This window comes from Calliphora vicina, chromosome 4, assembly GCF_958450345.1.
Source record: "Calliphora vicina chromosome 4, idCalVici1.1, whole genome shotgun sequence".
Taxonomy (NCBI): domain Eukaryota; kingdom Metazoa; phylum Arthropoda; class Insecta; order Diptera; family Calliphoridae; genus Calliphora; species Calliphora vicina.
In genome coordinates, this window is record NC_088783.1 from 15135729 (window position 1) to 15162012 (window position 26284).

General features: G+C 28.5%; 2 protein-coding genes and 1 long non-coding RNA gene across 5 annotated transcripts in view; 2 read left to right on the forward strand and 1 right to left on the reverse strand.

The window, feature by feature from the left end:
- The first annotated feature begins 265 nt into the window (after positions 1–265).
- On the forward strand, positions 266–13761 carry pod1 (coronin pod1). 3 transcript variants are annotated; one of them, XM_065506602.1, is made up of 14 exons: positions 266–407; positions 7110–7697; positions 7762–8318; positions 8397–8549; positions 8947–9411; positions 9645–9834; positions 10619–10689; positions 10910–10942; positions 11022–11197; positions 11271–12179; positions 12247–12592; positions 12711–12846; positions 12911–13029; positions 13614–13761. In XM_065506602.1, exons 2-14 carry the CDS (start codon positions 7202–7204, stop codon positions 13704–13706), a joined length of 3744 nt encoding a protein of 1247 aa, XP_065362674.1. In that variant the 5' UTR covers positions 266–407; positions 7110–7201; the 3' UTR covers positions 13707–13761. The 3 variants fall into 3 exon arrangements, with proteins under 3 accessions (XP_065362674.1, XP_065362672.1, XP_065362673.1); XM_065506600.1 differs by lacking the exon at positions 8947–9411 and having other exon boundaries at positions 267–407; XM_065506601.1 differs by lacking the exons at positions 8947–9411; positions 10910–10942 and having other exon boundaries at positions 267–407.
- A 526-nt stretch (positions 13762–14287) lies between these two features.
- LOC135956201 (uncharacterized) lies at positions 14288–14633 on the reverse strand. The gene is made up of 2 exons (XR_010576362.1): positions 14553–14633; positions 14288–14521 (listed from the first exon to the last, which is right to left on the reverse strand). It is a non-coding gene; the product is annotated as an uncharacterized LOC135956201 (long non-coding RNA).
- A 2751-nt stretch (positions 14634–17384) lies between these two features.
- Positions 17385–26284, forward strand: part of N (neurogenic locus Notch protein) — a 64727-nt gene continuing 55827 nt past the window's right edge. The window contains exon 1 of the mRNA XM_065507118.1: positions 17385–18466. Coding sequence (XP_065363190.1) covers positions 18355–18466 — 112 coding nt within the window. The 5' untranslated portion in view covers positions 17385–18354. The remainder of the gene's footprint in view (positions 18467–26284) is intronic.

Sequence of the window (26284 nt, forward strand, 5' to 3'; positions counted from 1 at the left end):
TCATTATTTAACAACTTATCAAATTATTGGAAATAAAGTTCAAAAAATAAATATTTTCTAAATTTTTTTACTATATTTGAACAAATATTAAAAAAATAATTAAACTTAAATTAAAAAAAAAAAGTATAATTCGATTTTAACCAATCAATATCCCCTATTTTTTAATCCCTTATTTAAAACAACCCATCACTGTTGTACATCATTCACAAGCTTATAAGTGTGGTAACACTTATTTTTCATTTTCGTTCCTTCTATTTTGTTTGTAGTGTTTTATTCGGATGTGGCAACATTGACCGGCATAGAATTCGGCTAGTTTTATCGTCTGTGTTGTTGTGTTAATTTCAAGTTCAGTGGTAGGCTTAAAAAAAGAAATCGATACGAAAAAAGAAAATAAATCACACACGAAGGTGAAAATAAATTATATTTAATTAGAAACTAGTATAAAATTCAATGATTAATAGTGTTTTATAATCAATGATCATAAATAAAACATAAAAATACAATCAAACAAAGATAAGCTAGTTTGCGAAAAAAAAACAAAGTTCTTTGTCTGCGGCGTCGTCGCTATATTGTGAAAAAAGGGTGTGTTACAGTCAATCACTCCTTTGAGGAGTCTCACGTAGTTTAATATATTGTGTTCCATATTGTGAAAAAAAGGGTGTGTTACTATTTGCTATTATATATATTGTCTTTAAATTTCTATAACTCCTAAATTAAGAGAGCAGGAAAAAAGTTTAACGCTTTTAATTATGAGTGCTATTAATACCAAAACAATTGTTAAAATGAAAGCTGTTTCGATGATCTTGATTTATGCCCTTTTTTGTTATTATCGCACTTTGCCATTTTTACAATCAAAATCGACAAAATACCCTTAAATCTCGCAAATAATCCGGCAACAATGTGTCGTTGCAGTTTCCTGACATTATGTTTTGCTCCTCTGTTCGTACAGAGTTGTATTTGTTTTCTTTTACAATTTCCACGACTGGAAACGAGTGGAACGGCAGCGCAAAAAATACCTGCTTGTCAAGCAGCCCTTTCAAGCACCCATGTAAATTCACATAAGCGCTTGAAGGTTTCTGATTAGCAATGAAAAATCTTTTTGTCAGACAGGTAAGGATTACATGTGTTCGTGTGAGATGACTGATTGGAGTGGGTTTCTGTCGCAGAGTTTGTTTTTTGTGGAAATCAAACACATTTTTTTTCGGAATGTCTCCGAAGAATTTGTAAATTTCTCCGACACAAAATAGTTGTTAAAAATACGTTGAACGATGAAGTACGTATTTTAAAGTGTACACACACTGTGTACAACAATGCTTGAGGCATATTATTATTGGTGGAAGAAAAGTGGAATTAGAAATTCTTAAAAAAACTAAAATAAAAAATATCAATCTAATTAATAATTTGAATATTTGCAAAGATATAAAGAACAAATCAAGAGATAAGAACAATTTTCTCATGCTGTACATAAACAAAGGATTATATACTTCATTAAAAAATAGATAATGAAAAAAGGTAACACGGCATTGACGAAGGTGCAAAAAATAATTTTTCGATAAGGGCTGTTGGAAAACATAAACAAAATTATAAATACATAATTTTTGCATTAAAAGAACAAATAAATATCCCAAGAAAACTTTCAGAACTTGTTCTAAAATAACTATGTAGTTCTAGAACGAGTGTAATCACAACCTCTTCAGATCCTTCAATTGGAACTAGTGATTTCGCAATTTCTTCTAAAACCCGGTACTAGTCAATATCATTGTTCCTAAGAATGTTTATTTACTCCGTAAAGCTTCCCTAGAATTAGTTCCGAGGGAGACATTTTCAAACAATATTTAGAACAATACTTGTTCTAAATAGCGTGTACTATTTCGGCAAAGATTTAAGGTTAAATAGACAAATATAGTTAAAGCCATAACAGTACTCGAACTTGCCATTAACCTCATAATCTTCAGGCATAGCTAAAGGATCTGCCAATGCATGATTCTATAATGTCTCACGTAGTTTAATATTTTGTGTTCCCTTTAGTGCCAATACAAAATATTTAAGAATAATAAAACTAAAAACTTAATGTTGTTTAGGTGAATATAAGGCTGAATAAAAGTTTTATTCAATTAAACGCATTTAAATTAATTGCATTTGATTATAAAAAAAAACAGAAAAATCAGCAAAAATGTTGTGTTTTTTATTTTTATTTCTAATCCTCTTTAGCTATTGTGTTTTGTTTCGTGACATTTCCTTTCCATGTTTAGCTGGTGATTTTCCTATTGTGGCCGCTATGGTTAGCGATGTATCGCAGGAGAGTAAAGTGTCATCATTTTGTTTATTTAAGTTAGTTAGTATTCGGTACCACACAGATACATACCATTTTATTTTCGGTGTGCTTTTGCATTATCCAAATAAGGAGGACACTTTTTCTTCTTCATTCCTTGTATGTATGCTTTTTAAATGCTGCTACCGCAACTGCTTGCTACGGCTGAAATTCCTATGTTTTTTGTTATTGTATACGTTAATGCACAGACTTTCTATTGTATATATGATTTATGCACAGTATGTGAAGAAACTCTATAGACAAATAATTATCAATAAGGACCAGTTCATGTTTGGAATAAGCAAACCAAGAGTATGAGTATTATTGTTGTTTTCAAAATTTATTTGTTTTATTTCAAGTCTGTTTTTAGAGCATAAAACTTTTTAAACCCTGACTTTCAGTCGATGGCAAGTGTTTTTAATTTTGTTATGTCGAGTTACTTTATTCAAAACCACCCCCTCTATCTTAGAAAGTTCAAGCATTCAGGAGAACAAAAAAACGATATAATTTGCTTATAAGACATCTCGAAGAATCTTGGTATTATACCTTCTCACTATTTTGGTTTTTGACAGGAGAGCTTCCGATCTATGTATATCTATGACTAAAACCATAAGGTAACATAGACAGGAGATGTAATTGTCAAAAATCTAAGTCTGTTGTCAAAAACCTAACTCTTGCAACAACAAAATAAATGCTAGTCAATGTATTTCGTTGTTGTATCAGACAGATAATTTGTTTGTCAAATCGGAGTGTAATTCTCTATGACTAAAACATTACTCACTTAGGATTTTAACAACTGGCAGGAGAATTTCCGAACTATGTGCATTACAGAAATGTCAATAAAATTGAAAACAATTATCTAAACGGCTGTTCACTATTTTCTTTACTTTCTTTTTGCAAGTAAATCAAAGTTCTACGTTTATTTAAATTAACTAAAAGTACCATTAACATGTTTAAATGTGCAAAACTTGATATTTAGAGCAAGTATGTGTATTGAATGTTTAATATTTTGATTTGATACAAAGTTTGTTTAGTCATGTTAAAAACTAGTACGTATGTAGATTAGTTTAATAAATTATAATCCAATGAGTTCAAGAAGACTTATAGAAAGCAAAACGAAAAATGTTGTGTTTAAAATTGCGAAAAAAAATGCATTTGATAGTTACAAAAACTTCTATTTAAATAATATTTAACTGATTCTATATGTGGTCAACATTTGGATAAATTCTACTTCCACAAAGTGGATCAAAAGATCAATCGAAATATTACTTGTGTTCTAGATGTATACTAACACAAAAATTTTAAACTCAATTATTTCGAAATGGGAAAAAAATTATACACTATTGTTTTATTTTCATTATTAATAGTGTTCAGATTCTACGACTAAAGGTGTAAATAATTTGTTATGCATTGTTTTGGTTTAGAAGTTATATAGGTAGTAATAAAATACTTTTTTTTGGCATTAAAATTTTATTAAAATAAACTTTTAGTTACTTAAATTAACAACAAAAATATAAAAACATAAATAAATTCTGAAAATAGAAAACAAACTAAAAAGTATTTATTATTATGGTATGTATTGACAAAACAATGCAAACTTATATTTACAAGAATTGTCTGGCCCTTTTTGTGACCTAGTATTTGTTGGACTTCCCACATAATGAATCAATCATTCCCTTTGAAACATAGAGAATAGACATAGAGCGGAAACTCTCCTGTCAACGACCTAACTCAATTGTCAGAAACCTAAGTGGGGAAAATGTGTTAGTAGAAAAAACTATATGAAAACAAAAACAACATTCGTATGTGTGATTATTTTGAGTAATTTTTTTGTTTGAGTTTTTTTCTAGTTTCCGCTCTATGTCTCTCTATGCTTTGAAATACATTGCCACTTCTTCCCAAATATTGAGTTTTTTTATTTTTTGGTTTTTTATTCATTGAATATTTATCACACATGTATAATTGTTTGCCTTAATCTAGCATTAAATTTATTTTTATTATTTTACGTTTTAAATTTTCGCGTATGAAAAATATTCAAAAATAAAATAAATATTGAAATAACGGTAAAATATTATGCTTTTTACATCGTTTTTTAGAAGATTAAAAGTTTCGAATGTTTTGAAAATGTCACGAAGTAAATAAATTTTTTTTTTTAATTTAATACTTAAAAAGGCTGGTCTTACTGTATTTTAATAGAAAAGCCAGTAAATTTGAAAGCTAGCCATGTTTTTGAAAAATGAAATTACGGAATAAAGTTTTCAAAAAAAGTTTTCATTGTATTAATTACTTTATATACATATATGGAGATATAGATTACTTCCTAAAAAATTTTAAATTAAAATAACAATTCGAAAAAAAGATTTTCCAAAAAATGAAAAACAACTTTGGAAAAAAAATAAATTTTGTTTACTTAAAAATATTTAAAATTTGTATAAGATTCGGCATAGCCGAATATAGCTCTCTTACTTGTTTAAAGAGGAATTGTTTTAAAAACTTCAAAAAAATCAATAAGATTTAAATTTTTCCTAATATTTACTCTATTATTTTAGGAAATATTGACCATATTGATATAAATAATTGAAAATAAATGTCTAAATTCTGTCATAACATACTGTAGTGATTGTAGCAACTACAAAAAAAACCAAGAAAAAAGAAACCTGTCTTAAGCTTTACTCCCATATACCTACATATTTATGTACATAAATACGTGTGTGCAATTGCTGTTGTTTTTGTTATTGTCATATGGTGTTGTTTTTGTTGCGATACGTGCAATGATGGTGATCAACTTAGGGGTTGATCAATCTATGTGCGTGTGTGGTGAGTTCTGTTTAGTAGCAGTTATCTTCTGCTACTACTATTCTTCTATTCAGTTTGTTTTAACATATTTTATTTTGTATAGTGGTTGTTAAATAGACCAATCCAAAACATCAGGAAGGGGTGCTATTTTGCAAAATCTTACCATTCTATTGTACTTGTACATAAGAGAGATGTGTTTGTGTGTACACAAACGTTGTTTTTTGGGTGGGGAGAAATTACACAGCCAACACAAACAAACTCACAATAATATTTTAACATTTCATGTTAAAATCGTATTAATATTTAATGCATGTAAAAAAATAGTCAAATGACCACATAGAAATTTAATTGAAATTTTGTTTTTCTGCCTCATTATTTATCATATTTTATTAGTTAGATTAGATAGTTGAAGTGAAATTTGTTGTCTCTCCGGTATGTAGTTTGAAATAATAATAAAAAAAGTATATTGGTGTGTTGTATGTATGAGTGTGTGTGTTTATGACAAATGTGTGACTATAATTTGGCAAAAATTTTATTCATTTCATTGATTCATTAATGTTGTTTTGAAAACAAAATAATTAAAAGTTCAATGTTGAATTACCTACCTACTTGTATATCAAATGCGAGTACTTTGAGTAAAAATGTCACATAAGTATTGTTTTTTGTTACAATAACAAAATGCATGCTTAATTTAGGACAAACATAGCTATTTTTTAAACTCACATAATATGGGAATCACTTTTATGAAAAATGTATATTTTATTTTGAAGCATTCGACTTTATGCTATTTAAATCGCTCCACAAATGGCTGATATATAAGCAAAAGGCCACGACTAATTCGATTTTTTGAATATTTTTTAATTGTATCTGGATTACTAACCCCCATTAAAACGAATTCTGATTACATATGTCTTAACTAATAGTTATACTGACAGTTTTCATACAAAAATAATTTTAATCAACTACTTAACTATTAGTTATGACTTCGTGTTAATGGGGGTAAGTCATTAAGATGGTTATGTAATGATAGACACAACACCATAGAAATTTGGACGGACAATGGGACAAATTCGGGTAAATTATTTTTTAACCATAATTAAAAAAAAAAACAAATTTTTGCCACCATTAAAATTTGTTTTAACAAAACTTTTAATTTTTCAACAAAAATTAAAAAAAAAATTGAGTTAAAAATATTTTGCCATATTTTGACCCAATGTCGGTCCGAATTTCTATGGTGTTATTTGCCTTGTTGGAAAGGTCTTCGAAGTGTCTATTATTAGGTATGCATATTGTCTTGGTAAATAACTTAGTAATCCTAAATAGGTGAACAATCGGGGTAGTAGTGATTTTTTGCTTATATCTCAGAAATTGTGGGCCGATTTTCAAGAATTTAAATAGCAACGGAAACAAAACTATGCGGATTTATTGATGTATTGATAACATCTACATAACAATCCAGAATATATAAATTCTGTTGAATATAGTTTTTAATTTATGTGTAATCCTATAAGGACACTTAAGTAAAATACTTTGTCGATAGACAAACCTCATATTTTGTGAACTCTTAAAATATATGTAAATATAACATAGTGATTTTCATTAAAATTAAATATAACGAATCCTAAAATGGCAATTTTCAGATTGGACCCTTCAAAATGCATAGAGAGTTAAAAAAAAACATTTTATCTTGCATTCCATAATGATATTCATCATCTTTTAAACTTTTGACCACTTTTTTTTCATATATATATGGAATTTTTTCACAATAATACTGAGTAATGAACTTTAATTGTGATAAAAAGAATAAGTATGCATTAATAATTCTTACAAATGAATGTACTTACATATACCGCAAAAATAGATTCTTATGAAAATAAATAAAAATCATTTAAGCAAACACAAACAACTGATATTAATACAATAATATATTTTTATAAAAGAACCAATGGAAAAAAAAATGAAGAAAAAAACGTATAAAGTCTACTATTCTTAATATTTGCAGCTTTTATCATAAATACTCTTTACAATAAAACACACAACTCTGTTTAATTGATTACAAGTTGCAAGCAAAGAGCAAAAAAATATACGGTGACAATGGCTTGGCGATTCAAAGCATCCAAATATAAGAATGCCGCACCAATCGTACCCAAGGCGGAGGCTTGCATACGTGAAATATGTGTAGGTTCCTATCAAACCTATGGCAATAATATTGCAGCCTCAGCGGCATTCATGGCTTTCAACTGGGAACATACTGGCTCCAGTGTGGCTGTATTGGCTTTGGATGATTGTGGTCGTAAAAGCAAAACTATGCCTCTGCTACATGCCCATACAGACACTGTGACCGATATGAGTTTCTCACCCTTTCACGATGGTCTGTTGGCTACAGCCTCTCAGGATTGCATGGTAAAAATTTGGCATATACCCGAAAAGGGTTTGGAAACATCGCTATCGGATCCCGAATGTGTATTTTCACACAAACAGAGGCGTGTGGAGACAGTAGGTTTCCATCCAACAGCTGATGGTCTTTTGCATTCCACTTCTATGGGCTGTGTAACGCTATTCGACTTGACACAACAGAAAGAAATTTATTGTAAGTTAAAGTTTATTTTTAAATTAGATTTATATATATATATATTGATAAATATATTCCTTAGCCAACAATGAACATCCCGAAGTTATACAATCCGCCAGTTGGAAACAAGATGGCACAGTTTTAGCCACTAGCTGCAAAGACAAATATCTGCGCATTTTGGATCCTCGTGTTAATGGTTCTCCCATACAAATGTCGGTCGAGTCTCATCAAAGCATTAAAGACTCTCGTGTAGTTTGGTTGGGAAATCAATCACGTATTTTGACCACCGGTTTCGATGCTTCTCGCCTCAGACAAGTAATTATACGTGATATTAGAAATTTGTCAGTTCCCGAAAAAACCCTAGAGTTGGATTGCTCTACTGGCATATTGATGCCACTGTACGATCCCGATACTAATATGTTGTTTTTGGCTGGTAAGGGAGATACGACCATCAACTATTTGGAAGTTACCGACAAGGATCCCTTCCTCATTGAGGGTCTGCGGCATACGGGTGAACAAACTAAGGGTGCTTGCTTGGTGCCAAAGAGAGCTCTTAAAGTTATGGAGGGTGAGGTGAATCGTGTGCTACAATTGACCTCAAATATGGTTATACCAATTATGTATCAGGTGCCACGTAAGGTTAGCTATTGTTTACTTTGAAATTTAAAAGAAATGATTTATTTATGATTTCTATTTTTTTTATTTTTTTTCATTTAGACTTATCGTGATTTTCACAGTGATTTATATCCCGATACGACTAGTTGTCGTACCGAATTGACGGCCGCTGATTGGATGAGCGGTACAAATATGGCGGTTCCAAAAATGAGTTTGGATCCAGCCAAACGTGAACTCGGAGATGCTCCAGTTATTGTAAGTAATAATTAGTTTTGAAGGTTAATTTTTTAAACATTGGGAAGATGTTGTTAATTTTTGACAACTTTATAGTGTAACATTTCGATATTTAGATGTTAGTTTTTAAGGAACTATTCAATATATGCCCGGTCAAAGTTATTAGCAGTAAATTAATATTCTACTTCTTGATTTGCAAAAAACAATTAGATTTTTTTGTTTACCAATTTTTTTTCTCCAGCAATTGTTTCAATGTTTAGCCTAAAGTAAGACCCGAATATAGCACTCTTACTTATTTGAATTGCAATTATAGTAGCGCTGATTTAATTTAATAACTTGTGTTAAAAAAAACTCAAAAACATTAATTTCTTCACCCCCATATTTTCTTTATACATGCTAACCAACAAAAACTCAAAAGATTCATCGTGGAAATTTACAAGAATATGTTAAAAATATTGAAAACAAAAAACTTGTTCTACTGGATGAGAAAACTAATAAAAAACAACATTTGAACGGTTGTCACAATAATCCCCAACAAATTATAGCCAAATCTTTGAAGTCACCCAAACAAGAAGTAGTCGATGCCGAGGATTTCCAAAGAGATGAACTATCGACAATATTTAAAAAATTCGATGCTAAATATAAAACAGATTCAGAGAAAGAAATGATGGTAGACGACAACAATGAGGTAGGAGCCCAACAGAACTCACCACCTTCAGAAGATTCACCCAATACAGAGGATTCGTCATCGTCTTCGGTGCCGAAGCCAATGCCACGTACATCGCGTAATAACTCATTGCCAGATGCCCAGCCACAATCACCATTAGAGTCAAATAATGTCATGCCTAAGCCAAGACCTAGAACGTCGGCGGGAGCTTATAAGGTGTGATGATGAAGAAGATGATTTTGAATTTTTTTTACATATAATTTCGTCGTTTTTTGTTTCTATTTTCATTATTACCTCGTTTTTTTTAGTAAGATTTTAGTTTTTTAAGTTTTTAACTAGTTGGTGAAATTATTTTTTTATGTTTATTATATTTAGTTTTTTTTTATACTTAAATTATATTTGTGATTTATAAATATATTTTCACTTGTTTATTTATTACATTTTTATAGCCTCGCTTGGGTCCTAAACCTTTCTCCAGCAACTCTGTAGATGTTTCCTTCGATAAAGTATTTGCTGTTCCCGTAGCCCCTGGCTCCCAAGAGAATCTGTCACAATCTTGTAACCCTACTCCATCAAATGACAGTGAGTCCTCCTCTAACAGCACGAAACCCGATTTAATAGTGGAAATTGAAATAAAAAGTAAGTAAAAAAAGCCTTTATTTAACTTGAAATTTAAAACCGGTTTTAGCCCGAATAGGTTGAAATTTGCATTCATGGCAATATTATTTTCGAAAATTGGAAATCAAATTGGAAAATTCGAATTTTTGTTCGAAAAATTTTTAAAGCTGTTAAAATAATCACTATTCATCTATAAACCTGATAATGCAGTATCATGTTCGAAAATTTGAAATTACGTTCGAAAAGTCGAACTTATGTTCGAAAAACTCTTAAAGCTGTTAAAATAATCACAAGGTCATGCTTTAAAACCTGATGACTATGCAATATTATGTTAGAAATTAATTTTGAAAATTCGAACTTAACTTCGAAAATTTTTAAAGATTTTGAAATAATATCTATATCTTAAGTATTCTTAAAAAAATAATTTTTGTAATATTTGAGGACAATTTTTCACATTTCTAATTTCGAACTTAAAAATTTAAAAAAAAAATTGAGAATGTTTCTAAATTTGAAAGTATTTTCAATGTAGTTTCACTATAAGCATTTTAAAATATGTTCGGAAATTCGAATTTATATTCGAAATAATCAAGTTGCTCTAATATGAATTTCGAACTTTAAAATTTTGAAAATTATCCTAAATACTATTCAATATTATGTTCAAAATTAATTTCGAAAATTCGAACTTTGCAAAATGTTTAAAACTGTTAAAATAATCTCTATATCTGGATGATTTTTAAAAATAAAATTTAATTACTAATTTATCTCAGTGATTTTTATTTTAATACTGTCTTTTATTTAATTTTAGAACAATCTTCAGGCTCTGATGGCGAAAATAATGGTCTACAAAAGTCTCTCTCAACTTCCGAAAGACGCAAAGTAAGTTCTTTATTCTAAAATACTTTAAAAAATGCATTTCAATAGCTTTTAAAACCAAAATTATTCAAAATTTTAAACCACAACAATTACATAACTAATATTTTATTCTAACAAATTAATCTCTTCCTGCAAACCAAACTCTAATAACAAACTTCTATTATACCACTAACCAAATTCTACTCTACAATTAAAACAACGTACATTTACACACATTCTTCAGTCCTCTCTGGATGATGAAGATTCCAGTGACAAGGTTATTAAACGTCTTTTTTACTTTTCGGCTTAAAATGCTTCAAATAGATTCTAATATTGTTCCACTTAATTTTATATAGATTTTTGAACAAAATCATTCAGAATCCTCGGAGAATTCGACAGAAGGCGATGATAAGCCTGATTCAGAATTGCGTAGATTTTCGCCAGCACGCAGTAGCATTGCGGAAAGAAGACGTCTGTATGAATTACACTCAAAGAGTACTACCGAGGAAAGATCTCAGTCGCCAGTACCATTGTAAGTTGTCAAATTAAAAATAAACTTATAACTTATTTATTTCTAAATATTTCAACGGGATTTTTGTGTATAGACGCCGTGAATTATCTAAAGTTGAGTGTACTAAATCGAATGCAATTGATATTAAGAGAACTTCTGTGCCCGAGGGCAAGATGTTGGATGAAAGACGTCGTAATTTACCTACAAAAGAGGTAGCAGACACTGCAGCCGGCATTAAAAAATCAGCTACAGAAACTGCTATAACCACCTCAACTAAACGTACTTCGACTGTCTTTGGTAAAGTATCAAAATTCCGCCATTTAAAAGGTACACCCGGGCACAAGTCCACGCACATTGAAAATGTACGCAATCTAAGTAGACAAATACCCGGTGAATGTAATGGTTTCACAGCAAATCATGAACGTGTTGCTGTTCCCCTATCGGGTCCCGGCGGTAAAATTGCCATATTTGAGTTAACAAAACCAGGACGTTTGCCAGATGGTGTCATACCCTCTCTGGTGAATGGCAGTAATATTATGGATTTCCAATGGGATCCTTACGATCCGAAACGTTTGGCTGTGGCTTGCGACGATGGCATGGTTAAATTGTGGCGCATTCCGGAAGGTGGTCTGTTGGAACCCACCAATGCTCCCGAACAGGAATTAACCGCACATTCGGATAAGATTTACTTTATACGTTTTCATCCCTTGGCCCAAGACATTTTGCTAACGGCCAGCTACGATATGTCGATAAAGTTGTGGAATTTGCAAACCATGGAGGAGAAATGTGTTTTAACTGGTCATTCGGATCAAATATTCGACTTTGCTTGGAGTCCTTGTGGAAAATATGGTGCTACCGTAAGTAAAGATGGTAAAATTCGTATATACAATCCACGTAAATCGGAGACACCCATACGTGAGGGCAATGGACCGGTGGGTACTCGTGGTGCTCGTATTGTTTGGGCTTTGGATGGTCAATATATTGTGTGCACTGGTTTCGATAAGTAAGTTTATTGGAATCTTTACTGTAGTCTTTAGATATTTACTTTTTCTTTGCTTTTATTTCCAAAGAGTCTCGGAACGTCAAATAAGTGTTTACAAATCGGATCATCTAAATGCCCCCTTAAACACCGCTAGTTTAGATGTTTCCCCTTCAATTTTAATACCATTCTACGATGAGGACAGTTCCACCTTGTTTGTTGCAGGCAAAGGAGACTCTACAATTTACTGCTATGAAATCACCGATGAGGAACCGTTTATATGCCCCTTGTCACATCATCGCTGTAATTCGCTACACCAGGGTTTAAGTTTTCTTACCAAAAATCACTGTGATGTGGCCAGTGTTGAGTTCTGTAAGGCCTACCGTTTGACAAACACCACAATTGAACCTTTGAGTTTTACGGTGCCACGTATTAAGGTAAATCAAGTAGTTTTTTTTTTAATTTTTATAAAAATTCAAAAACCAAATCTGTTTATTTTTTGAATTGTATAGTTGTTGTTTTTCTAATTTAAGTTTGTTATTTTTTTGAATTTAGAGTGAACTTTTCCAAGATGATCTATTTCCCCCCACACGCGTTACTTGGCTAGCCACCATGTCGGCCGAGGAATGGTTCTTATCGAATGATAAAAAACCCAAGAAAATTAGTTTACAACCTGAAGGCATGGATACTTGTAAGTTTATTTATAACTTGGTCATATTTATGTTTTACTATTTGTGTGTAATTATTTATTTTAGTGTCATCTATCCAACCAGTGGTTAGTCAAACAAAACCATCTGTTGTCCATCAGTCGGCGGCTTCAGCGGCTGGGGAACAATTGAATAAATTTGATATTGATAAGAACAAACAAAAAGAAGTAAGTTAAGATTTCGTATAAATTTTGAACTCTGTAATTTCTATTTGCGAACCCAAAAAGTATGTATATTCTGGATCGTTATAGTTATCGGTATTGATTGATATGGGCGTCTTGAAATCAACTTTTCGAAGCCCCTATATAACTTACAAACATGATTGATATATCAATATAACAGGTATAGTCCGGGTCCGATTTCTATTTAAATTCGGGAAAATCGGTCCACAAATGGCTGAGATATAAGCAAAAAACACGAATACTCCGATTGGTTGGCCTATTTCTGACCTGTATCAATGAAAGGCATTTCAAAGACATTTCCAACATTGGAAATAGGACCGACAATGGATCAATTTGGGAAAAACAATTCAATAAACTTTGTCTAACAATTTTTTTATTTTCAATAGAAATCTTAAAGTATACTTTGGTGAAGGGTATATAAAATTCGACATAGCCGAATATAGCCCGTTTAATTGTTCCTTTTTATTTTCTATACGAATCTTTTTATTGCAATAATAACTCTTATATTTGAATTACATATTAATCAAGATTTGTTTCACTTAATTAAATTGTGTTTTCCTGTCTTTCAGATTCAAAAATCAGTTAGTGCCCGCATGGAATACAACACCAAATTAGAACAAGACGACATGGAGGGTGTTGACGAGAACGAATGGCAAGATTAAGTTTAACATTAGACTCACATGTCTTAACCAAAACCCAATAAGCAAAAAAAAGAAAGTCTTTAGTAACTAGAGTAAGATTTTTTTAAATGTATGATCTCCTTTTTCTCAACCCCACCCACCCCTTCCTTACACCTTCGAAATTTCCCCACAACTAACTCTCCTGGCCCCTGATCCCATCCGGTCCCACCCCACTACTCTCCCTCATTGCTTAAACATTAAGCAAATGTTGTAATAAGTGTGCGAAATTTTTTTTGTCTAGTAATTTTTGAGATTTGTTCCATAACATGACATAATTTAGTTTTAAAATTAAAAAAAAAGAAAAAACACCATAAGTTTACACTGCGTATTGTCGTCGTAAAACATGTTTAATACACCAATTTAATATATAAACAATATATACATATATATTTTTTTTAATTAGGTTAAAACAAAATTTTCTTAAAAGAATTTATACTACAAAATAAAAACCCCGAACCTTTGTCTAGTCTATAGTATTTTATGTTATTTTTTGTTTTGTTCTGCTTTTGTTATTAACTATTATTTAAAATTTGTCAACTCTTTGTCTATGCTCTCCCCAATTATTGTCTTTCTATGTGTGACTCGCTATAAATAATTTTTAAAAAATACATTAATTTCCATGTCAAAGTATTCAAAACCAACAAACAACTCATTCCTCAAGCAAATTGGATATTCCAAAATACAAAATGGCCATTTATTTAATTTACAAATAGACTACTGGTCATTTACAAATAGACTGATTTCCCTAAATAATGCCAATACAATCTAAAAACGACCAAGATTTTTTTAAAAAGAAACTAAACAAAAATTGAATTTTTTCCATGAAACACTCTCTAACACTCACTCACTCTTCCCATTTGGAAAAGCATAACGATCATAATTATAAAGAAATGAAAAAACAAAACCAAAAGACTTAATGAAACAACACTAATTGCCATATTAGAAGAAATTTAAACAAAAAAAAAGAAAATCAACAAAATTTAAAAATTTTTATATATTGCATACCAATAAAATAAATTACATAAATACAACAACACCACACACTACTAAAAACAAAAGGTTACACACAATACAATAAATAACACTTTAACAAGTAATAGTAACGAAAAATATAAAAAAATAAATAAAAACACATACAATTTTTTACAATTTATACATACTCAAAAGAAAATTAAAAAAAAAAAATAAAAACCAAAATACTTAAGGTATTTTATTTAACTTCAATTTATATGCAAACAAATCAACAACAACACAACAATATTTATTTAATAATATACTTTATTTATATGTATATGTTTTCATTTTATTACAATAATATTTTTCACATTTTCATGTTTTCCTAACTATGTATGTAGGTTTGATTTACTTACATATTTATTTAAACATTTTCATGATTTTTGTCAATTTTTAAATTGGGCTCAATTTTTCATTCATTAATTGGAAAACACTTCTTTAATATACATACAATTAATTTAACAAAATAAGTTTTGTGTATTAATAGTAAAGACTTTTGAATGTTTCTAGTTTTTACTATAAACATTTTTCATATATTTATATAGTATATGTATTATTTTTTTTATTATTCATTTTTTTTTTTTATTTTGATATTATTATTTAAAATGCAAAATATCTGATAACACCAGCATTTCGACAACAATTTTTTATGATTATTATTATTAGTATTGCAAATAAGTATGATATTTAATAATATTATAATAACATTTATATTTACAATACATTTATATATTATTTATACATATACAACAGCAATTATATTAAATAAAATAAAAATTAAAATAATAATACAATTTATACATATTTTATGCTGTTTTTTTTTCTTCTTTATTATAAATCAAGGCAGAAGACTTATTTTTCTTGAAAATTGGGGTTTATTTACATTTTAGCAGAAATTATCATGAATATCCTAGCGAACTCTCTAATAAGCATTAGAAAATTCATACAATTGATAATTGATGGAATTTTACTTGAACTCAAATATAACATTATTATATTTGAAAAAAGAAACATTTAGGAGGATCCATGTGAAAGCGGACAGCAATCGGATTTGCCCATAACTTTGAAACTACTCAAAGACTAGCATAATTTTTGACTCCGTTTTGAAGGTATTTAAAGATATTGTCCTTAAAATGGTGTGAATAAAATTGTTTACGTCCAAAAGGTTAAAGGTCAATTTTCAGAGTATATATTTCAATGTAAAAAATATCAAAGATCGCGGTGCTAAAGATTAAAAAGGAACATGCTATGAGGACACTAAACTCTAGTATATTCGAGCAATAAATTTCGTTGGAGACTCAATTAGTTCAGAAGTTATAAAGAAAAACTTTATTAAAAGAAAGTTTTTTATAAAACAATTTTTTTTTTCGAAATTGTTTTTTTAAAATTTATTTTTATAATAAAGAAATTTTTTTTTATTTATTAGTGAAATTTTTTTTTAAATTTAAAAAAAATTTAGATTTTTTAATTTTTTTTGTGAAAAAAAATTTGGGTAAAAAAATATTTAGATTTTTTAATTTTTTTTTGTGAAAAAAATTCGGGTTAAAATATATTTTGACCCAATGTAGGTCCGACTTACTACGGCGTTATTTACGTCATTGCAAAGGTCTTTGAAATATCTATCATTAGATATCCATATTGTCTATATTAATGACTTAGTAATCCAGATATAGATCAAAAATATAGGTTGTCCAGGGCGGTTACTGCGTAACTCAATCCGAATTCGAAAATGTGTGCTAAATACATTGTAATTCGAATAGATTTCCTTTCGAGTCGAATTAGAGAGTAACCCCCTGGTTTTTTCCTTATATATCAGTCATTTGATTTTAAATAATAACCGAAACGGGTCTATAGCGGATATATTGATGTATGAATCACGTATGTAAGTTATTTGGGGGCTACGTAATGTTGATTTCAACAAAAAGATTGATGAAATAGCTATCTAAATTATTTGGTACACATTTTCCTAAGAACAATAGGTAATAAGTTACATGGATGAAAAAAAACACCTGTTTGGCCAAAATGCAAAATTTTGACAAATAATTTAACAACATTGCATTGTCGATTCGTACCCGTCGTTTTTCCCTCAGTGTACGAATGAAAATTTTAGAAATTCAGAGCATATTTATACCTTTTATAAGTTTGTCGTTCCATGTGTAATTTCTACATTTATTTACAGCTCTCTTACTCGTTCTTGTCTGAGATTAAAAAACTAAAATTTCTTTTAAAAACAAATTACGAAAATCATACAATTTATACGCAATTTAGCTCAAAATTAGTTATTGTTTTTTTTACAATAAATTTTTAATATATGTATAAGTATTAATATCTAATTTAAAACCATTTGCTTTTTGCTTTAACACTATATTAGTTTCCGTTTTGCTGTAATTCCGGCCGTTATTTAATTCAGTTTTCTGGCAGCACTATTTAGGACTAAATTAAAAGCATAACATAACTTTTAACTTTCATATACCATCGAAACAAAAATTAACAAACAAAACATTACATAGCACTCAGCTTTATTATATACTGCTAACATACAATTGTTGTTGTTTTGTGTGCATAGAAACGAAACAACCACTATTCGCATCCCTCTCGCACCCATAACAAACCGATCTTCGGCTTAGATTTGAATCGAGCGCGTTTCATAGTTTACTTTTGTCAGTTGTTTGGTTTGGACGTGTGAGGAGAAAATATACGCATGCGTTACGGTTAAAATAAAAGAAAAAACCAAATTGAGAAGGTGGTTTTTCTTAATTGTCAATGTGTGTAATTGAAGAAAAAAGCATATATAGTAAAAGAATAATTGTGTGATATCCATATTATGCTGATTTATAAATAGAATTTGTTTTTAAGCTGTATTTCAAAAATACATAATTAAATAAACAAATTTTGAAAATCCATAATTGAAAATTGCTGTATGTGTAACAAAAAGGAATTTGTAAAAAAGGAGAGCAAGATAAAAAAGAGAAACCCACAAACCTGACGAATTGACCATATCTTGAAAGAAGTAGAAGAAAAAAAAGTGGTTTGTATTGAAGATTCTTTTACTCCTCTTGTGGTGTCTGTCTTGTTGTTGGTGAATAAAAGTGTGAGAATATTGTTGAATAAAGAAAAAAATATTGAAAATTAAAGTGAACATAAAAAAGAAAACTAAAGCTATGTGGTTGACGACCACTTTAAGGAACGACTTAAAGTCGTTAAAGTGTGTGAATTGAAATACAAATGTACAAAGAAATACCAGCAAAAGTTTATGGTAGAGAAATAATAAAAATTTTACAACAAAGGATTTAAAAAAATCATCATCATAATTAATAGAAAATAAATAAACAAAAAATGTATTAAAATTAAAAATCTATAATAAGAAAAAAATATTTTTAAAGCAAAATTTAAAAAAAATATTCAAACTATTTTGAAAAAGTTAACAAAAAAAAAATATTAAATATAGCCACATAAGCAAAACGAAAAACAAACAAAAAAAATCAAAAATTGTGTATATTCCTAAAAGGAATTGCAATTGTGTCGGTCGGTCGATTCTATTAAAAATTTTGCCTGCATTTGGATTCTTCTTTTCTTCTCTAACCCAAAGCAGCAGCCACAAAACTGGATTACAACAATGTGGCTACTGGTTAAAAACCACACCTTTGCCAAGTCGGATATATTTTGGATAAAATATCTAACATTATTCCTTTTAATATTTTCCATATTACAAGGCATTTCCGCAGCGGGTAAGTTTACAACAATTATCTACATATACCTATAAATACACTTACTTCTCTTACGATATAGAGCAATAAATTGTCTTAAAAATACATATTTCAAAGTATGTAATAGCCAAAAAATAAAAAAGAGTAACGAAAAAATCTCATATTTAATTGTTCTCCATTTTGTTTGGTTTTGAAATGCAATCCCAATATTATATATACAACAATATCTTGCCTTTAAATCAAATTTAAAAGATACTCACAAATGCTTAAACACACAGGCTTACATACCCATGTACACAAACTCAGAGATACTCTCGCACACATAGATACTCTAACATACACACACACACGCACACTCTAACTTCGCACACATGCTCACGAACAAGAAAAAACCACTAATACATTTATAATTCCCTTTATAGCAGCAGTTTTCTTGCTGGTTTGCTTTTGTCGTGTTTTTTTTTTCTTAAATTTTATTTTACTATTGTTGTTTTTGTTATTCATGCAACTGCCACAACAAGTCTTGACGATGGCGATGATGATGATGTTGTTGATCATTGTAATTCCTTTGTACGTTATTATTTCTTCTTCTTGTTAGGGTTGCTAACTTTAGCACAATTTGAAGGAAAATAAGGAATTAGGGTAATTTTTTATTATTGATTGTAGTAGAATATGTATCCTTTTTATTATTTATTAGTTTATCTAAAAAGCTTAACAAATTAACCTTCGCTTTACCAAAGGTTTTTTATGTTCATGGTTTACCAATACCCACCCGGGTGACACTACTCTTCTATAAATATATGCGACGAACGAAATTTTAAAAAATTGAAAAAACCTTATAAAAAGTTTAATATGTTTCTATTAAATTCTATAGAACTCTAAAATTTGTTCAGTGAGTACAAATTTCATTTAAATCGAAACAAAATTAAAAAAAATATTAATCCAATAAAAACCATGTGGTCACCCGGGTGGGTATTGGTAAAGCGAAGGTTAAACTTTATTTTTAGTTATAAATAATAGGTAGGTATATAAATATTCTTATTCTATATTTTTTAAGTCATTTTAATTGTAGCTAGAATAGTTAATATTTAAAGGCCTTATCCACAATCAATTTTTAAATTTATTACAGGTTTATAAAACTATTTTTATATGGAAATTATGTTTTATAAGCCTTTTATAAAATTAATTATGAATAAGGGGGTAGTAAATATGTAATTATTTAAAGTAAATTTATAAAATAATTCATAAATTTTATGTTTAGTGAATTATTGAAAAATAGACCAGTAGAATGAATGCCAATGTAACCTAAACAACCATGAATAAAAAATGTTTCGGCACTGTTAGATCATTAAATAATGAAGATACAATAAATAAATGAAAATGAAAAAAAAAATAGTATGAAAAATGTTTAGTTTTTAAAAATTTTTAGTTTCAAAAAAATATATCAATGTATTTACATATTTAGTTTTTAGTTTTTTTTTTTATACAATATTATTCAAACATTTTACAACATGAGCTTTCGAATTACATACAAAATCGAGTCTCCTGTTTCTAAATTATTATTTTTTTAGCAATACATATCATATTTTGCAAGGAATCTAATTATGTTGATCCTAAATTTATTCTATTTCTTAAAAAAACACAAAATTACGTTAAAATCTTGGTATTATTAAAATTGTTAGTTTAGATTTGAAAGCTTTGTTTGGTTCAGATATTTCAATTATTTATTTCTTATTTATATTAGGGAATATATTTCAGAGTTTTCAATATTTCAATTCATATAAAAAAATAATCCGTTTATAAACATCATGCGTCTATTGGACTTCTGTTAAATATTAATTTTACGTTTAAGCACAATCGCAAAATTATAAAAATTATGTATTCTGAATGAAGAATGTGTGGAAATTGGACCTCCAGGTTAGAACATGTACGCACTAGCCCTGGCTGCCTGCCACATGATCCAAAATCATATTTAAACATTAATGCGATTAATTTATCTGATTAATAAAGCCATATTAAATTAATCGCATTAATGTTTAAATATGATTTTGGATCATGTGGCAGGCAGCCACGGCACGGTATATAAACTTTGAAATAAGCTTTTATTATATCGTGTTTTAGTACTTTAAGTTGGATCTCAAATAAATATGATTTTAAAAAAATATTAATATCCTATAGCTTATCAATAACAACTGCAACTCGAAAAAAGCGCAATTTTAAACATATTTTTTGTGTTCTGAAACCCCAATTTTGTCCACCTAGATTTGAAATTGGAGCTACACTGAATCGAGGTTATAAAACTCAATTATGAACTTTTTGGTAAAAGAAATCATGAAATTGGTTGAGATCGAGAGATTAACAATAAAAAAAATTTTCTAAAGAAATTCATATAAATTCAAACTGGAGTTTTTGTGTGAAAGCAAAGCAGAAAGAATGTATTCTCATATGGCAATTATGTTTTACTTGTAGTCCCTAGAGTTCGGAAGTACTAATAGTTTTACTCGATCACTTCGTTTAGTACCTTTTATATTAGCCAATGTAGTGATATCATAAAAACCAATACTCCGGCTTGCGTCTCTACTTGGGATGGAGAAACGCAAACCGTACCACGATTTTCAAAAGGGAAATTCCATTTTTCTATTTTAGCTTTGTACAAATATTTTCATATTAACTACGAAAATCAATTAAAAAATGAATGAGTTATATTTCTTTTTGTGATATACATATGTATACATATTTTTCAATTTTATTGGTTATTTAATTCTTGTTTTTAATTTGGGTTATAGATTGATTTTGGTGATTCTTTCAACACAGATGATTCTGAAAGTATTTCTGATATATTTGTGATATTTTTTAAGTTTATTAATTTAAACCTTAAAAAATATTATCTATTCTCGTTATCCTATTGACCCCAAATTTTACATTAGTTAGTTTTGGTTCCTAAAGAATGGATAAATTAGGCTGAAAATCGCACTAAACCATTTTTATTTCTCGTTCGCTATCGTAAGTTCAGGCACTGATCAAGGAAAACCATTTGGGGGAATGGGAAATAAAGTAAATTTATTTTACATTTTTCTTTTTTATTTCCTCTTTTATATGAAATCTTTTTAGTTTTGGGGGGTAATTTTCTATTTCTGAGTCCGCGCCTGCATAAGTGTAGTTTATTTTTTAAAAAATAAATATTTTTATTATTTTAACATGCATATTTAGATTGCTTTGAGAAGGACCGTTGGACATCACCGTCAACGGTGAGTGCTTTAGGTTGATGATTAAAAACTTCTTTTGACCTGAATTGGATGATATGGACATCAACGACATCTGGTTTCAAAAGACTGCGATACGTGCCACACAGCTCATGCTACATTGGACATTCTGCACCAGCAATTTGAGGGTATGGTCATCTCACGTGCAGGTGATGTGAACTAGCCACCGAGATCGTGCGATTTTACCTCGTTAGACTTTTTTGTCAATGCCAACAATGCCAACATAACCCATTCCATATCAGCCTGATTTATGAGCCAGTCATGGAAAATTTTATATTTCGGAAGCGACTTTATATTCCATACATTATGACATTGATTGTCATTTCAAACTAATAAAATATGTCGATGATATCTCACACACACTTTGATTTATTTAAATTTAAAAATATGAAGCACAATGAAGCACCCTTTACTAATGCTCATAGACGAGCTTTGATTACTTCCAGGAGTCCTCTGAAAAAATCAAGGATAATGTCATAATATTCATATTTATTTATCTTAAACGACAAATATCTTTATTCAAATTGGCGCAAAATAATAAAAAAAAATATTTCTTTGCATATTTCACAAGTTTAAAAAAATAGATATTTTTAGATAAAAAAAAATTATTTTGAGTTCTATAGGTAAATTGTAATTTTAATTACAAACTAAAACTAATATGTATATATGTATATTAAAGCTACAAAGTGGATACCTACCTATGTAGCTTTAATATTTAGAAGAACAGAAATTCTATTGAAATAAGGAGTAAAATGTATAGATTTATTAAAGCCATAAATATCCGAATACATCTTAAATAAAACTAAATTTGAGATATCAATAAATTTCCTACAATGTATTATCCTTTCGCAAGTTATTAACCAGCAAATAAATTAATAATTTCTTTAATATTTTACATTTTACTTAATGGCAACTCTGTTTCTTACGTTTTACTTTTCCTTCTTGCTGTCATTCTTGTGTTTTACTGCTAATTTCAAGTACGGCTTTTCATATGATTGTCACTGTAGTTGTTGTTATTATTGGCTTGTTAGCCAAGACATATACCACCACCCTAGACATAAATTCATACACTAACATCACCATACATATAAATTCATATTATTACAAATATAAAACAGGCCAGGCAGTCACTTAGTTAGGCCAGTTTAATAGTTCCCATAAAATAAACAACTTACAAACATTCATACATAGATACATATGCCTTAATATACATACATACATATATAGCATACGAAGCATATATAATACGATTATTCCTCGTACCTTTTATTTCTTCTTGCTATTTTCCTTTTTCTGTTTTTATCTCCTTTCTCTTGAAATTCGTTAAGAGTGTAACTGAAATAGAGTTGCCTCTAGTTAATGTGTTTTTCCTACTGTCTCTTTCCTTCTTTGTTGTTGTTCGTGTAGTTGTATCAAAAATCCTTTATAGGTACATTTTTATTTATTTTTTCAAATCACATTTTAGTTTAGGGGGAAAAGATCATGTTTTGAATCTTTTTTTTGTTGTTTGTACCTTATGCTGATTTAAGTATCTTTTGTGTTTTATTTTAGGAGTATCTGTGATTTTGTTCAAGTTCTTTTGCTTTTGTTCTTTGTTTCGTTTTTGAGTAATTTGGAATATGATCTCTTAGACAGGTGTCTGTCCTGTTTGTGTATAAATTTCTTTATGTTTTTTTTTGGAACATTTTAAACTTTCTTGTTTTATTTTTGGGTTTATTTTTATTTTCGTGTTTTTTACTTGATCTCTTTTGATCGTATGTTTAAATTTCCTATAATAACTATAGTTTAAATTGGTTAGTAAATGCCGTCGGCTTGATTTTTTTTCAATATGTATGGGTACATATAGAATATACCTAAATTAAAATTCCTTTGAATGTTTATTAAAATTCCTTGTTGAATTATTTCAATGGCAAGTTATTTTTCACATGTACGACCTTTTTTTGGATAAAATATTCAAAACACGTACTTTTTTCTATATGCAAGACACAATTTGTTTCTAACATTTATTAAATACTTCATAAAATAATTAAAGTTATTGTATAGCTTTATTTTTTTGAATTAAATTTATTTATAGAACATAAATAAAAACTGTTTAAATAAACACCCTAACCATAAAAGAAATTTTAAAGTTCATTTTTGTTAAAGTCAACTTTATTTTAAAATAGAACTTTTGTTTTTTTCTACCATAAGAAATATACAAATACATTCAAATAAATGAAAATATTTTTCAATGAATGTAAGCAAAAAAAGAAATTTCAAAAAAATTAAAAAAAAACAAAATGTACTTTAAAGTTCAAAACAAAAAGCTTATTATATAATAATAAAACAAAATTTTAAATTATGTTTGAAATTTGATTTATGGTACGAAATTTAAAATAATAGTCAACTTTATGGACTTAAAATCGACATTAAGGCTTTTGTATTTAGGCTGAAAGTATTTTTTCATTAGTTTTAAATAATTTAAAATAAATTGTATATGTGGATATATATTTTTCTTTAAATTTAAATCAGATTTTTTATATTTGCCTTTAATTTTAATCTCTTTAAGAAAAAATCCATAAATATATCTAAATTTGTTATTCTGTTGAAATTTAGCCTATTCTGTTTTTCATTTTCATTCGAAAACTGGTAATATTATATTTAGAACCTGTGTTACTGAAGTCATTTTCAAATGAAGTGGCTTTACCATTCTTTGCAGGCAAAGAACTGCAATTTACAATATTTCTAAATTTGGGTAAACAAGTTCTACAAATGTAAGAATTTACTTTTAGTATTTACATATATTTATTGTACGAGAACAAAATCCCAAAATTTATTAGGTAATTTTGCTCCCAAGGGCATATAAGGGTTAATTTTCATAACATAATCCTAGTGAAATTCTTTGCATACTCTGAATATATACAAATGCAGCCAAAAATACTTAACATTTCACAGTATTTTATTGATGAAAACTTCCCAGTTCTATCCATCAAAAAACTTTAACAATTTAATTTTTGAATACATAAAAATCCATCAATAAAAATAATATTTTACATTACTTTATTGCAAAATACCGTTCGGTTCTTTCAATTAAAACACCTTAACAATTTTCAATTAAATCTAAGTACAATATTTTTTTCTTGGAAAAAATACATTTCTTTATTCCATTAAATGATCAACCTTGATTTTAAATTTTAACTTTTGTATTTAACTCCTGTTTATTGTAATCAGTCTATTCTTTGCTCTGTTTTCTTTGCAGTCTATTTTGGCAGCAAAGAAAAAACATATTTAGGGATATGTATTATGAAAATGGCGCCATGTTAATTTAATTGCATTGACATTTAAACATAAGTTGTTTATATCTAATTATTAGAAAATGGCGCCATGTTAATTTAATTGCATTGACATTTAAACATAAGGTGTTTATATCTAATACCATTAACAATACATACTTAATATCCTTCTTCTTTGAAAACAAGTACATTCCTTTACTCCTTAAAATAATCAACCTTGATTTTAAATGTTTACTTTTTTATTTGACTCTTGTTTATTGTTTTGAGTCCTCTTCTTTCCTCTCTTCACTTGAGTCTTCACTTTGAGTAAATTTTGTGTGCAAAAACAAGGGAAATTATGAAAATGGCGCCTAGTTAATCGTAAGTTATTTATATCTAATTTAACTTACAATCATTTTTCTTAGAAAAAAGTACATTCCATAATCAACCTTTATTTTAAATGTTTACTTTTATTATTGACTCTTGTTTATTGTTTTGAGTCCTCTTTCTTTACTCTCTCCACTTTGTGACAGCAAAAACAAGAAATACCTATTTAGGGAAATCATGAAAATGGCGCCTAGTTTGCTTAGTATTTAATCAAAAGTAATTTCTAATTTCGTTAACAATACCGTTTTTCTAACTAAATATAAACTAATTAACGGTATTTCGAAATTAATATTTAAACAAAATGTGTTAACAAATTTTATTCTATACTGGTTAAATAAACTTTGGTAAAATTATAACAAGTATTTCCACACTAATATTTTTGTGTTTTTTCATATTTTCCTCACAAATCTATAACAGTAGTCATAAATTCTAAAATACAACATAATGTTAATTAAATTATCACATGTTTGTAAATACTGAATACATAAACAAAATCCCAAGAATTTCTTAGTAAATGACAAAATTTGTAGAAGAAAAACATCTTTAACAAAACGATGACAAAATGCATAAACATTTAACACAAAAAAGCAATGTTATAAATATCATGTACAAATATTAAATATAGTACAAAGCCACCACATTCACATACTTACACCAGCATTTCTTATTATAACTATTTTTTTTTTAGTTTTCTAATCCAAAAAGCTAATAAAAATAACAAATATTAAATACAAGCCGAAAAGAAATATAAGCCATGTTTAAATGGTTTTGAGACGTGAGACACTCACTACATTCATACAGAAAAGAAGTTTACATACATTAAATTTATAAAAAAAAAAAATAATACTAAATTATACATAAAAACTACATTTTGAGACCAACCAACATATTTCATTATGTATGAATGTATTTTTTTTATGAACAATTTGTATTAGAAA